At 51.6% G+C, this 14,661-nt stretch overlaps 1 protein-coding gene across 3 annotated transcripts in view; it reads right to left on the bottom strand.

The window, feature by feature from the left end:
• The window catches only part of CHST15 (carbohydrate sulfotransferase 15), a 79,335-nt gene that overhangs the window by 14,430 nt on the left and 50,244 nt on the right, over positions 1–14,661 (bottom strand). For all 3 annotated transcript variants that reach the window (XM_025274179.3, XM_044935340.2, XM_006080416.4), the window contains exon 5: positions 12,542–12,698. In XM_025274179.3, the coding sequence (XP_025129964.1) occupies positions 12,542–12,698 (157 nt within the window). The remainder of the gene's footprint in view (positions 1–12,541; positions 12,699–14,661) is intronic.

Here is a 14,661-nt window from a genome sequence, read left to right on the forward strand (position 1 = left end):
TGCCTGGAGAATCCCACTGACAGAGGAGCCTGGCGGGCTACAGTCCACGGGGTCGCACAGAGTTGGGCACGACTGAAGTGACTTACACGAGTGCATGATTCCCCACAACTACTCTCTGGGGAGAAAGTCAGCTAATGATTTTGGAAGAGTGCCAGTCACTTGGATGCATTAAGACTATTCAAAAAATGTTGAGAAGGAGAGCAGATATATCAAGAATAAGGCTCCAAACGCACCTCAAAACACCGGAGCAGGACACTATGGACCATGTCCTCCACCTGCCTTTGTCTGTGGGACAATGTTAGCCAAAGAATAAGTTTAATCAGAGAAGTGAGAAAATGCAGAGACAAAGGAAAACAGTTCAACAAGACTAGATAATAGCAATGTAATCATTAAGTCAAGGACCTTCAGTTCCTCCTCAAGGGCTGTAGATAATATTCTGAGCTGTTAGCTGAATATTAGCTAACAGGTTAGCTAATATTAGCTGCTAGCTGTCATGTAGATACTGAAACCCCCACCAGGTGGAAGAAGTTAACTACATGATGACCACACCGTCACCATGACGTAAGCTGCTGGAATTCTGAGAACTGGCCTCAAGAAAATGGAAACGAACCGACCCTGGAACTGAAGATTAACTGTACCTAAAACATTCAAGATGACGCTGGTGAGATCACTGATGACCAACTTCAAGATGACTGTCAGAGATGACTGTGCTGTTCCTGCATGTACCTCCCTCCCTCCGTCTATAAAAGCTACCCCTTGATTGGAGGGAGTAGGGGGTGGGGAGTGGGCCTTTGGAGAAGCATCCACTCCCCCCACCCCAGTTGCCGGCATCCAAAATAAACTTTCCTTTCCACTAACCTTGCCTCTTTATTGGCTTTTGAGCAGCGAGCAGCCAGAGCCCACTTGGGTTACAGGCACACTCAAATAACAAGTGGAAGCGTAACAAAATAAACCTAAATATCCATATTTTACTCTTTAAAAACCAACTGTGCAATGATGATGTAGGGGAAAGAGGCCAACCTGGAAACTGCACGAGGGGTTTAGCTGACATAAGTGCATAATGAATCATCACAGAGTTGCAGGGACGCAAGCACCTCAGGCTGCTTTAAAAAAGGCATGGCACTGAGAATGTTGGGAGGGTGTTGCTCTGCACCACCCGGCCAGGTGAGAGCCCCAGAGGCCACTCGCCTTCAGGGCCGGGTGCCAGACAGCGAAGGGGAAGGAGTCACTTCATCTGAAGAAGCGAGACTCAGCAGGAAGGACGCCAGCTTCAACGGCTAAAAGGCTATTCAGAGCTTGGAGGGGACAGGTCCCAGACTCCTGAAGGACTGACCCCTGGGTAGAGGTTCAGGAAGAAAGCCGGGTTTGATATGGGGAAACCTTTCTCCAACTGGGGCCATCTGGCGTGACAGGCGTGGTCCAGGCTGCAGGGGTGAGGGCCTCCCAGGCCGAGTGAGGGCCAGCTGACCCTGATCCCAGCCCCCAGCCCTGAGTTTTGGTGCTGCCAAGCCCCCTCCTGCTGAACCACCTCATTTTCTGACTCTCAGACCCTCCCAAACAGATGGGTGTTACATTTGGCCAGAACTGTTTCCAACAGCTATTCCAAATATAAGACATTCCGGGCCTTCTGTGCTATGGTTATTTTAGAAGGCTGCTGGGGCGGCCCTGGGACAGTAAGCTTGCTCATGGGTGTGAGGTGTCTTTCCTGGGCAGGACAGGGGTCCCGGGACCCCAGCACTCCTGGAGACAGGCACAGGAGTGGAGGTAGCAGGGGCTCCCTGAACCTGGTACCTCTGGAAAGAACCATGTCTCTTTCCAGGGGGGACAAAGGAGTGGCCAGCAGTGAGCTCACAGGTCTCACCATGCAAAACCTGGACGGTTACCCCAAGGTCACAGCTGAATTCATCCAACAACAGCAGGGCACTCCTCTGAGCCCAGGTGAGCAGAGTTGGGTGTATTGATAGTCAGGAAAACAAGGGTGGCCACTACCCCTTGGGCCTCTCCTCCAGCCAGGCTCACTCCAGGGCTGTATAGGTTAGCCTCCCAGAATCCTCTTGGTGTCCACCTGCTACGTGGCTGCACCTGGCTACTGAGGCCTGCCCTGTGCTCAGAACTACACGTGCAATCTCCCTCCCTGTTCACAACCAGCCTTTGGGATGCGCTCTGTCCTCTCCAATCGTGCAAAGCTTCCCAAGGTCACGGGGCCCAGGAGGCCCCAGGGCTGGGTCCAAAACAACCCAGACCTGCTCAACTCCAAAGCCCAGTGACCCGACAGGACCTGGCCCCAGGCTCACACTTTAGGGACAGAGCTGCAAATCGGCAACTGGCCCGAGTTGGGGACTAGCCATGTGATGGTTTGGGGGTTTTGGTTTTGAAGTCTGTTGTTTTAGGTGCAGAGTGATTTGCAAGCAAAAGTCAGTTCTGTCACAGAACTACTTAATAAGTTACAGGAGACTGAAACGCAATCACACCTGGAACACAGCAGCAGACACCCAGGGTGAAACCCGGCGTGACCAGGAGGAGAAAACACGCTCGGCAACTGGAGATCACAGCACAACAGAGGCCTAGGTACCTCACGGCTCCGTCCCTACTTCCCGATCTCTCATCCCGTGGATGAGCTGATACTCACTGGCCACGGCAAACAGCTCATTTCAGTTTACCACTTAGCTCTGAGACCATGACAGCGTGTTGACTGGCCTTCCTCTAGGTGCAGACTCCGCAGGTTCCAGCTCAAACGTCACTACTACAGTGAGACCACCCCCTGCGGCTGGCTTCTCCTCCTTTTGTGAATTTTTTTCATACTATGTTTAAATTGAGAGATGATCCACACCCCATAAAATGTACCCTTTTAAACAAGCGAACAATGTAGTAGTTTTTGGTAAATGCACAAATTTGTGCAAACACCAGCACCATCTAATTCTACATTTTCATCACCCAAAGAGAGAGGTGGTTTTCACGGGTCAGTCCTCAGAGGGACCCAGGTCCCAAATCGCTCAGATCCCCAAGCCTGAAAGGCCCACAGAAGCTGGAGCCTCGGTGTCAGGTCCGTCCAGCCAAGTGCAGACTGTCAGAGGCCTGGAGCTGCTTACTACTGCTCACCCCTCAGCCATCACAGAGAGCCATGCTTGGCGGAAAGACCCCAGGCAGATGCCAAAGCTGTGGACAGCTGACCGACAGCTCCTGGACAGGCCTACCTCGGGCCAAGCACTCCCTGGCCCTTTTGTGCCCCTGAAGTGCGTGCCAGCCAGCGACACACATGTGAAGGGTCACAGTTCATCCCTGGCAGCCCCCAAGAGTGGGCACACTCATGTCTTCCAATCCACCCTCCCATAAGAGCACAGGGTTCCGCGGCTCCTGGAGGGTCTCATGCACGTGGTGACCACAGTGCCAGCCAGAGCAGCCCGTCATTACTGTCCATTTGCTGGCACCCAGACCCAAATTTCTGATCGATAACTTCCCAACCTTTGACATGGTGGCATCAATAACGATGATATATACTTTTCCTACGAGGAAAAAAAAATAGCCATTTAATATCGCTGAGACGGAGGCCCTTTGTCCGCTGACTCACGCACCGTGAACATCCCATCATGAGGAACAGTGAAGCGGGACTGGCCAGACCAGCTTATTCGGAGAAAACCTCTGGAGTCACCCAGGTTGTGCGATGCTGGTGAAGCTCACTTTCTGCCAGAGAAAAACATACTAGGTTGGGGCCTAAAAAGGGTCCATAGGGAAGCAGGGCTGCCCGGGCTGGGCCTTCTCTTCCCCTTGAACACGAGCAGCGTTCTGGACCCAGCTCTGATTCCCTCTGCACATCCAGTCGCAGGGCCTCGGTGAACCTCTGTGGGTGGAGGCCATGCCAGCAGCCCTCCACCCACAAGCCCCGTGTGGCTCACAAAGCACTTTCACGGGAAATGTGCCCGAGACCCTGAGACCAGGGGAAAAGAGAAAAGGCAGGCGCCAAAACCCCCAGGTTACGGCAGCAGCAAAGCCAGGCCAGGACCCCTATGTGGGAGACCCCACCACGGAGCAATGGCCACCATCCCCACACAGGCTGGCTGGTCCGGGATATAGGCCACCCTCACTCGTCAGCCCCCACACCCTGGGTCGGAGAGGCCCCCAACTCCTCCTGGCAGCCTGGCGTCGGCACCCCACGCCCCCACCACCTTCCAATCTCTGCAGACAGACACACAGCGGGCTCTTCTTCCCCATGGTCACCGGCACACAGAGCTTCCTTCTGCAAACAGTCCATGTGGGAATACTGAGGACTGCCAATGACTTTGTAAACACTTCCCAAAAAAATAAACAGTGTTAAACACATGGGGGTTTTCAGCACGATGGCTTTTCTCCCACCAGTAACGAGATGAGATCCCTCCCTGGACAGACACTCCCAAACGGCCTTCAGAGGATGAGGCCTGTGGCCCTGACCCAGAGCCGGCCAGCTCCCTCTCCCTTCCCTGGCAGCTCACAGCACAGCCTGATCAAAGGGACCTGGTGTCAGCGTTAGGGCCCATACCAAGGTATGTCAGTGACACCCAGACAGGCAGCTTCTGAGAAGCAGAACGCCCAAATTCACCAGGAAATTAACCCGCGGCTTAGGACACTCCGCTACAGTCTTTCTCAAGACTGCTGCCTGGGATTCCAAAACCTCCAAGGTCTTAAAGAGGGAAAAGGGAGGAGGGCGAGGCCTTAGGTGGCGGGTGCGCGATGCTGCGGTTGTCATGACCTGTACATTTCAGCGCCACGCCCCCCTCCACCAGATTCCATCTCTTGCCCACAAGGGAGTTCTAATTTCCCTTTGAGCTCGTTTACATTAAAAATTAATCTGTCAGTGCTAGGGAACGGCCTGCTTTTCAGTCTTCATGCAAAATCTGCTATAGAGAAAACATCCCTCAGCCTTGGAATGCCAGAGCTCCTGTTCTGCCTGAGAACACGTCTACCGCGCACCAGTCAATGCTTCCAGTGACCTGGAGAAGCTGGGCTGGTGCGAGGTTTTTAGCAGCAGCTGAGTCGCCAGAAAGACGCTCATCACTACTGGGGGCGCACGGCAATTTCAGAAGCGTCAATCTGGCTCATCTCCCTGTTCCACAAGCTGGTCCACGCCCTGGGTCAGGATCCTGCTCTTACCCATGTGGACACAAGTGAAGGAGCTGAGTCCAGGCTTAGGCATCTACACAGACTGGCATCCTTACTGATCACAGAACTCTGCCCAAGTGGGGAGCCTCCATCCTGCTCATGGCTCACAGGTTCAGTCCCTTCACCGAAACACCTGCCCCACCCAAGGTTACACCTCCCCAGGGCAGACACAGCCAATGGCCAGTGAATGGGAGATGCCTAGAGGAAGTGGTTGGCTGAGATCCCTGTTGTGACCTCTCCCTCTGTCGGTCCTGCCCTGTCGCCCCTCACAGGGGCTGGCCCAAAAGCACGCCCTGTAAACTTCATTTTGTAGGGGGGGAGGGGGGGTGCTCCAAAATCACTGCAGATGGTGACTGCAGCCATGAAATAAAAAGACACTTGTTCCTTGGAAGAAAAGTTATGACCAACCTAGACAGCATATTAAAAAGCAGAGACATTACTTTGCCAACAAAGTTCTGTCTAGTCAAGGCTATAGTTTTTTCAGTGGTCACGTATGGATGTCAGAGTTGGACTCTAAAGAGAGCTGAGGGTGTTAGATAAGACTCTTGAGAGTCCCTTGGACTGCAAGGAGATCCAACCAGTCCATCCTAAAGGAAATCAGTCCTGAATATTCATTGGAAGGACAGATGCTGAAGCTGAAACTCCAATACTTTGGCCATCTGATGCCAAGAGCTGGCTCATTTGAAAAGACCCTGATGCTGGGAAAGATTGAAGGCGGGAGGAGAAGGGGATGACAGAGGATGAGATGGTTGGATGGCATCACTGACTCAATGGACATGAGTTTAAGCAAGCTCTGGGAGATGGTTAAGGACAGGGCAGCCTGGTGTGCTGCAGTCCATGGGGTCACAAAGAGTCAGACGCAACTGATCGTGTCTGATAAACTGATAAACTTCCTGTACCCTCTGCTGTACAGTCGGCCTCCCAGTAACTGACCTATGACAGAGATGAAAAGCTTGGCCCCTCAAGCCAAGTGACATGGGATCAAATCCCAGTCCGGCCACTTATTAACCAGGTGACAGCTGATAGGTGACTTATCCCCACTGAGCCCACACACATTAGCTGTGACATGTCAAGACAGCCCTCTCACCTGCTTGCAAAGTTCACAGGAGGCAAAGACTGAAAAGGACTTAGCACTGAACCAGGCTAAAGAAAGTGATCAGTGAGTGCTAGGTTGCCACCTCCCCACTGGAGAAGACTCCAGGAGGGCAGACGGGAAGGACTTGGCTCTCCAGCATATGCAGTGCATCTAGCATATCAAGAGGGCTAGATAAACATTTCGCTGAGTATTTGAGCGCTTGGTCTGGCTATTGTTATTATTACCTGCTACTCTTATGGCTTAATAATAGTAACTAATAAGTATATAATAGTTACCATTTGCCCAGCACTTTTAAACACACTACACATATTAAGTCACTTCATCCTCACACCCCAAGATCCGCGACTGAAAGTCAAAGTGTTACTTGCTCAGTCATGTGCGACTCTAGGCAAACCTATGGACTGTAATCTGCCCATCTCCTCTAGTCCATGTAATTCTCCAGGCAAGAATACCAGACTTGGTAGCCATTTCCTTCTCCAGGGCATCTTCTCGACCCAGGGATGGAACCTGGGTCTCCTGCATTGCAGGCAGATTCTTTACCGTCTGAGCCACCATAGAAGCCCCAGATATAGGACTATGTCCCCTCACTTCATCAATGAGGAAGAAAGAAGGCATAGAGAGGTTGAATAACCTGCTGAAGGTCACATAGCCAGAGAGCCGCAAAGATGGGGTTCAAATACAGACCCTCTGGTCCCTGAGGCTGCGTCCCTATCACAATGATCCTGGGTCCCTGTTCACCATCCACACACCCCAATGGCCACTCTGGAGATGGAACGACATTCATGAAAGGTTCAAGGTTCCAGTCGAAAGGTTCCCTCCTGCTCATCACTCTCTGTCCGAATGAAAAACTGCACATAAATAGATTCATTTCATTAGCAGCCTCATTCCTTCCATTCCTAGCTTATCGCCATGAAGAGAGTAATTTATTTAACCAGCCCAGTGGATTGTTAAGAAAATCAGTTCATAAAAGCCATGAAGAAAATAACTCCCCAGGTTCCACGGCTTTGGGGACAAGATACTGGGTCTCAAGGCACTGGGGTCAAAATCAAGTTCTACCCTTTATGGAGCTGACTTCTCCTTCTGCCTTGACCTCTCTCCATAAAACGTGAAAACCAAAGACTCCTGAGGTGGTCGTTACCATGCACTGTGGGAAGACCACCCAAAAAATCAAGCCCAAGATACAGGGATGGTGAAGTCCATGAATGATGGAGAGTGCAGGACCACTCTCCAAGCATCCCTGGAACAAAGTATGTCAAAGGGGTGGGCACCTCCCAGCCATTTTCTGCATTTCTTGCGGACTGTAACCACCTCTGCACTGAGTCAAATTCCAGCAACTGTCTCACAAATGAACAGGCAGGCGGCCAATGTGGGCAGTGTTGAAAAGAAGTCTTACTTAAGAATTGAACTAAATGACGGAAAACCCTGCTTGTAATTGTTGGCTTCTTTTTAATTAACTGGGACGATTTAGCCGAGAAACTTGAATTTTAAATTGTCTTTATCTCTTATGTAGAGAAACTTGCAACAGGAATTCTCGGCTGGCCCTTTGGCCCTAAAGAACCATCCCATCCACATTCCACTATTCTCTCTTCCTCGCCAGAAAGATAAATGGGCTTGCTTCTCCAGAAGCTTTAAAGTGGTTGATTTGATTTTGTTTACAATTCCAACATTTTCAAACCCTCTGCCTTTGATCAATTATAGACATAAAGGCTAAACGTGAATTTAAACTAGAAATGAAGGTTTTCTCCACTCCTCTCTGAGCCTATTTGTACAAGGAAAGAAAAATTCGGTCCAATCCCACGGGCAGGGAGAAACTCAGGGAATCTCCCACTTGCAGAAGTACAAGGTCACGGAATGGCTTAAGTGGCTGATAGCCCGGGACCCAGTTAAGACTAATGGGAACTCGGGCTCCAACTGTTTGTTTCTTCAAGAGTGACCTAAACACCCAGTATTTATCATCCTTTCTGGTGGCGATGGGAAATGAGCCAGCCATTTCAGACAGGCCATGAGTTACGGGGCTCAAAAAAGAAGAAATTCCTATTGTTCCATCCTTTATCAACGTTTAATAAGCAATGGAACAGCTGCTGCTGTCAGTAACCCCCACAGAAGATGCACACACGCACACACTGCCCTGCGCACGTGGGCTCGCCGCCCCTACACATGGTGCGGTGCCAGCGCCGCCTCTCTTTCCGGCGGTAAGGGCGTGGTTTCCCAGAGGAGCGAGAGAGCAGCACAGAGAAGTAGGTAACTTCTAAGATGGTCTCGGGGATCCTCTCCTCACCCTGGGATTCATTCCCTGCAATCCCCTCCCCTTGCCTGTGTCCTGGACCACGTGACTTGCTTCTCATCTAGAGAATATGGCAAAGGTGATAGGCTGTCACTCTGTGCTCAGATGACAAAAGATGGAGGCTCCCAACTTGGCAGCAGCTTGCTCCTTTGCAGGCTCTGATGGAGCAAGCAGCTTCTGATGACAGGGTGGCCCAGTGGCAAGGTACTGAGGGCAGCCTCTAGCCAATGGCCAGCAAAGAACCGTGGCCCTCTTCCCACACTTCTTGGGGAACTGAATTCTGCCAACAACTTCATGAGCTCGAAAGCAGATCCTTCCCCTACCAAGCCTTCGGATGAGACCCTGCCCTGGTGACACCTTGACGACGGCGTTGGGAGAGCAGATCCGTGCAGGGTTCTGCCCCATGGAAGACAGTGCGAGACAGTTAAGTGTGCTGTCTTTGGCTGCCGGGTTGCTGGGTGATCTGTGACACAGCAGTTGATGAGAAATGCAGTAGGCAGCCCCTCGGCAGGGTCAGCTTCCTGAGGAGGCTGTGTGTTGCCATGGCATCCTGCCCTCCTCCGCACCATCAGCGTGCGTGAGGATCAGTGCCTCGCATTCCTGACAAAGTGCAGCTCCTGGAGGGCAGGCGTCTATGTGTGCCTGCTCAGCACCAAGAGGAGTGCCCAGCATGTGACTGGGAATCAGTGAACACTGTAACTGATGAACTCCTTCTGTTAAGTGAGTGGCAGGAAGGCAAGAACTTTCAGTTTCCCATATAAACAGAGCACTTGTTCTTTAAAAAAAAAGAGACAAGACTCCTTGGGATGGCCACCTACTAAAAGAGGAACTATGGGCTGAGGTCTGAGAGGTGAGGTGGGCAGGCCTGGCCCCTGGTTCAGTGTCTGAACCTGGGCAGTGTGACGGCCCTTGCTGTCCAAAGCTTGTCTTCACGTTCCTGTGTCCCCAGAGGTGGAATGAGAGCTGTGGGGAGAGGAATGCGCCCACGGAAGCTGGCTCCGCTCTCTGAGAGAACATGCAGTCCTCCCCTTTGCACTCTCCATCCTCCCCACCCAGAACGCTGCTTCCCCTTGACCATGTCCCTGGCTCCTTACGTGGCAAACTCTTACTCAGCCCTCAAAACTCCGCCTGGCCTCAGCTCTTCCAGAAAGGCCTGTCTCTGCACTCTCCACTAGCTGCTCCTTCCCTCTTGGGTGCCACACTTACCCCTCCCTCCCCGCCCTGGCTAAACTACAGACCGCAACACCCACACCTGTCTGCCTGCAGCTGGCGTGAGCAGCCCGTCCCCCAGGCTCCCGTTTCTGTGCCCCGAGGGCGACAGAGCCGGAGTCTCACCTTCTCGGCCCTCGAGTCGAGGCAGGTGACCTTCTTCAGAATGAGGAACAGGGAGATGTGACGGGAAGACACTGGCCAAGCAGTGAGCTACCCCCCTCTTTCCGAGAGAATGTTCCAGGCTTGTGAGCCGCAGCGGGGGTGGCCTGGGGGAGCAGCTGTGGAAACACCTCTGCGGGCAGCGCGGGGTCACTTAGTCACCGGGCCTTTCAAGGCTGACGGTTATGTAATCATGTACACAGGAGAGCACCACTGGTTTGGGTCAACTGTTCTCAAGCTGGGGGGGTGCCAGCCCACTCCCTGAGCAGACGGGCCGAATTCCTGTCTCCCGATGTGTGGGAAGCGGCAGGCAGGACATGGCGAGCTGCCCCGAGGTCAGGGCAGCCTCGGGACCAGCGTGGAGGGACTCCCGAGGCTGGAGGAGGTGCAGCGGGCAGAGTGGAACCATCTGCAGCATCCAGATGGCCCCCACAGGGCTGCAGGGGTGGGGATGGGGCAGGGGCCATCCAGCTCTCTGACCAGATCACTGCAGGGCACAGAGGCCACTCCAAGACCCACATGGGGCCCGCAGAGGTAAGCCAAGAGTTCGAAACGAAAGAAGCAAGATGTGAGACTGTATATTCACACAGCTGTACACACACACACACACACACACACACACACACACATATATACACATACACACAACACTTATCTGCATAGATGAGTATTAGCTTGGAAGAAAACAAACCAAAATAAAAATATCGATTATCTGGGTGGGAGATTATAGGTGTTTTTTAAACGATTGTCATTCACAAGGCTACAGGGCCAAGAGTGTCTGCCATCCAAGGAAGGAACCAGGGGTGTGTTAAGTGTCCTGCTGCTGCTAAGTCGCTTCAGTCGTGTCTGACTCTGCACGACCCCATAGACGGCAGCCCACTAGTCTCCCTGGGATTCTCCAGGCAAGAACACTGGAGTGGGTTGCCATTTCCTTCTCCAATGCATGCAAGTGAAAAGTGAAAGTGAAGTCGCTGAGTCGTGTCCGACTCTTAGCAACCCCATGGACTGCAGCCCACCAGGCTCCTCCATCCATGGGATTTTCCAGGCAAGAGTACTGGAATGGGGTGCCATTGCCTTCTCCGGTTAGTGTCCTAGGACTGCTAATAATGAATTACTGCCAACTTGGGGCTTATTCCAGCAGGAATTTATTCTCTCACAGTTCTGAAAGCCCGCAGTCTGAAGTCCAGGTGTCAGCAGGGCTGGTTCACTCTGGGGCTTCCGAGGAGAGTCTGTTCCAGGCCTCAGTCCTGGCCATCCCTGGCGGTCCTCAGGGGTTTGGGAGCATCACACCTCTGCCTCATTCTCACTCAACTTTCTCCCTGTGTCTGTGGATCCCGGGCCCCACAGTTCCTCTTCCCAAAAGGACACCAGCTCCTGAGTTAGGGCCCACCCCCCTCCACTGTGACCTCATCTTAAACTGAGTCCATCAGCAAAGATTCTATTTCCCAACAGGGTCAAGTTCACACACATCTTTGGTGTGTGTGGGGGCGTGGGGCATAACAACCCTTGTGCTGTGTGCTAAGTCACTTCAGTCCTGTCCAACTATTTGTGACCCCATGGAACGCAGCCCTCCAGGCTCCTCTGTCCATGAGATTCTCCAGGCAAGAATACTGGAGTGGGTTGCCATGCCCTCCTCCAGGGGATCTTCCTGACCCAGGGATCGAACCCGTGTCTCATGTCTCCTGCATTGGCAGGCGTGTTCTTTACCGCTAGTGCCAGCTGGGAAGCCCCTATAATAACCCATAACAAGAGGCATTTAGTCCAAAGGAAAAGAAGACACAGGGCCCTGACAACATCTTCTATATCTTGCAGGCTTTCCCATTTAGAAGGATTAGACCTGATCTATGTAGCTCTATGGGGAAAAAATGGGTCCAAAGTGTAGACACTCCCAAGAGATAGACTTGGGGTCAATGTAGGAAGGATGCTCTCACAGGGCTGTCTAAGTGGAACTGGGTTGTCCTGGATGGGAACTCCTGGACCAGAATGGAGCCTCTTGTCTCTGGGGCAGGGGTACTGGTCAGGCCAGAGGGGACGTGATGGACTAAATGATTTTAAGTCCTGGCAGCCCTAAGATTCTGCCACGCACACAGCCATTGCCAATGACGTCAGCATGGCCCAGTGCTGGCCCGCCAGCCTCACCCAGTCTGTTCGGGACCACGCTAGCCTGGCCTCATCCACACTGAGCAGCCGCCACACTGCACAACAGAGCAGCTCTGTCGTGTTCTTCCTCTCAGGAAAGGTGCAGCTGGCACTTTCACAGCCGACAGGATAAAGGCATCAATCAAGGCAGAGGACAAAGAACTATAGGAGTTAAACCCTACAGAGAAATCCGACACCCCTGATTCCAAGGGCATTTCTCACGCCTGGACATCACTCAAGGGGCAGTTCCACATCCCCAGGCCAGACCAGGCAGAGGCTGAAGGCCCGCAGGCTAGGGTCAGAATGGCTAAGGAAACAATCCACAGTTTGTTTAGAAGCAGTGAAGATTGCCCCAAGAATAACGTTTACATAAGAAATAGCAGTAACATCACATGTTAAGCCTGTTTATTTAAAGAAGCAGCAGCAGCAAAATCTTGCCTGCGATGAGAAGGAAGACTGGCCTTCAAAACTGCCTTTTCTTTTCCCAAAACAAAAAAACCCACGAATACACTGCTCACCTCTCCACAGGGTCCCTGAGCATGACAATCAGCTTTGCGTCTGGCTGGAAGGCGTGGATGAAGTCCTGGGTCAGAAAGGGAGGCTCGCCGTCTGTGCCATTGTCATAGAAGAGCGTCCAGGCATTGTTGTCCCACATGGTGGAGGCGCTGGCCTCGCCTGCAAACAGAAAACGCTGCGAGTGAGTGGGGCTGAATTACGGGCTCCTGCAGAGCGGCCTGAACTAGGGGCCACACCTGGCTGTGATGCCGTCTAAAACAGCTGTGCACGGGTGAGCTGGTCCAGGAAGCGGGCAGACCGGACTCTGGGAAGAGGAGGCTGATGACCGCCCTCTGCCACACCGTCACCCCCTCCCCGCAAGGACCTCCATCTGGAGATGAAAGTGATCTGAGCCACACTGAGCATCCCTCTTCCTCCCAGCTCCTCTCTCCAGGATGTGACAGAAAAACCTCTATGAGCATCTGGCCTCCCAATTTCACGATGTTTAACTTTGCCTACGGCGCACAGCTCCGAGGCATTTTAAGGGCCCGCTGAGAATATATTAGATGGTTTCCTTCAAAAGGCATCAGGGGTGAAGGAGGAGTTTGGGCAAACTGACTCTCATTAGGAAACTGCGGGCAATCCGCATCAATCTTCCCTTGAAATCACAAGGGTCAGTCCCCAAGCACACTCGAAGAGGGAGGCTTTGCGGGAAGGCTCATGGGACCTTGGTCCTCCGTGCCCACCCACCCCATGGCCTGGCACACAGCTGGGATTCACTCAGTGCTGGCTGGGTGAACGGGAAGCTGGTTCTAGCCCGTTTGATCACGGTCTGCATGACTGAAGCATGATGAGGTCAGTTAAGCACATTCTAGGCCAGGCGTGAGGCCAACACACAGACCTTTCAGCATTTCTATCTCATAGACTTGAACTGGTTCCTTTTTTTTTTTTTTTTTTTAAGAATAGTCTTCAGAGATTCAGAAAGAAAGGCAAATAAATCAATTAATTATACATTTGATTTCCCGACATCGTACACGGGACTATATGACACATCTCAAAGTCACTATTCAGGCAAAATCTGAGCCTGAAGACTGAGTCTCTTTGATCACTGATGAGCACATCACAGTTATGCGGAGAGTTAGCAGGCTCCTATTTATTCTGTTGGATGTGCAATCAGGTCCAGGTGAGTATTTCTATTCTGATCTTTCTTTCTTTCTATTTTTTTTAAGAGGTAATACCCTAGAACACAGAAAAAAAACAAGCCAATCTGAAGTCCTTTGAAAATTCTACTCACAATGAATAAGAGAATATTAGGACAAGGAAAGTACCTAGAACTAAGTTGGCACAAATTTTCTCAGTCTCATAAATGAACTGGTTCTATGCTTGTCCATTTATCTGTCTGTCCATCTACCCATCCATCTTTCATTCATCCTCCATCCATCATTCACCCATCCTTCATCCATCCATGCAGAAAGCTCTGATTTGGTGTCTAAACTGTGCCCAGCACTGTGCTTGGCACTATAGATAGATGACAGAAACAAGACAGACAATCCCCTTTAGTCTCAAACCTTACAACATAGGGGAGGATCAATAATTCAATAAACCATCAGAGCTTCACTTGAGCACTTTGACAGGGCAGAGCAGGGGAGCTTGAGAGCCCTGAGAGAAGGCAGCAGCCTTTCCACATGTATTGATCCCCAGCCCAGAGAACCCAGTCACTGGAGTCCTTCCTGACTCCAGCCATTAGCCCAGACCACCGAGAAAGGGCCCTCTATGATCCATTGGCCAAGATGAAGAAAGACCAGTATGCTTCTTCCAGGGATCTAACCAGAAGAAGCTGAAGCAGAGTTTCAGGGTTGGGAGGAACCCAGAACTGATCTGGTCCAACAAACCCATTTTGCAGATGAGTAGACTGAGTTCAGGAACACAAAGACCAACTTGTCTCATGGCACAGAGCTCGCTGGTGGCACAGCCCGGGCTAGATGCCAGCTTTCCATCTACCATAAAACTCCACAAACTCTGCTTCAGGTAAACATCAGAATACAGATATATTCTTTAGTTTTCATTTCTAAATCTAGAAGTAAATAAAATGAGAAAACCAAACTAAAGCCTTCCTTTTTTTATTCATTAGCTTAGGCTCTAT

The sequence above is a fragment of the Bubalus bubalis genome, chromosome 23 (genome assembly GCF_019923935.1).
Source record: "Bubalus bubalis isolate 160015118507 breed Murrah chromosome 23, NDDB_SH_1, whole genome shotgun sequence".
NCBI classification, from domain to species: domain Eukaryota; kingdom Metazoa; phylum Chordata; class Mammalia; order Artiodactyla; family Bovidae; genus Bubalus; species Bubalus bubalis.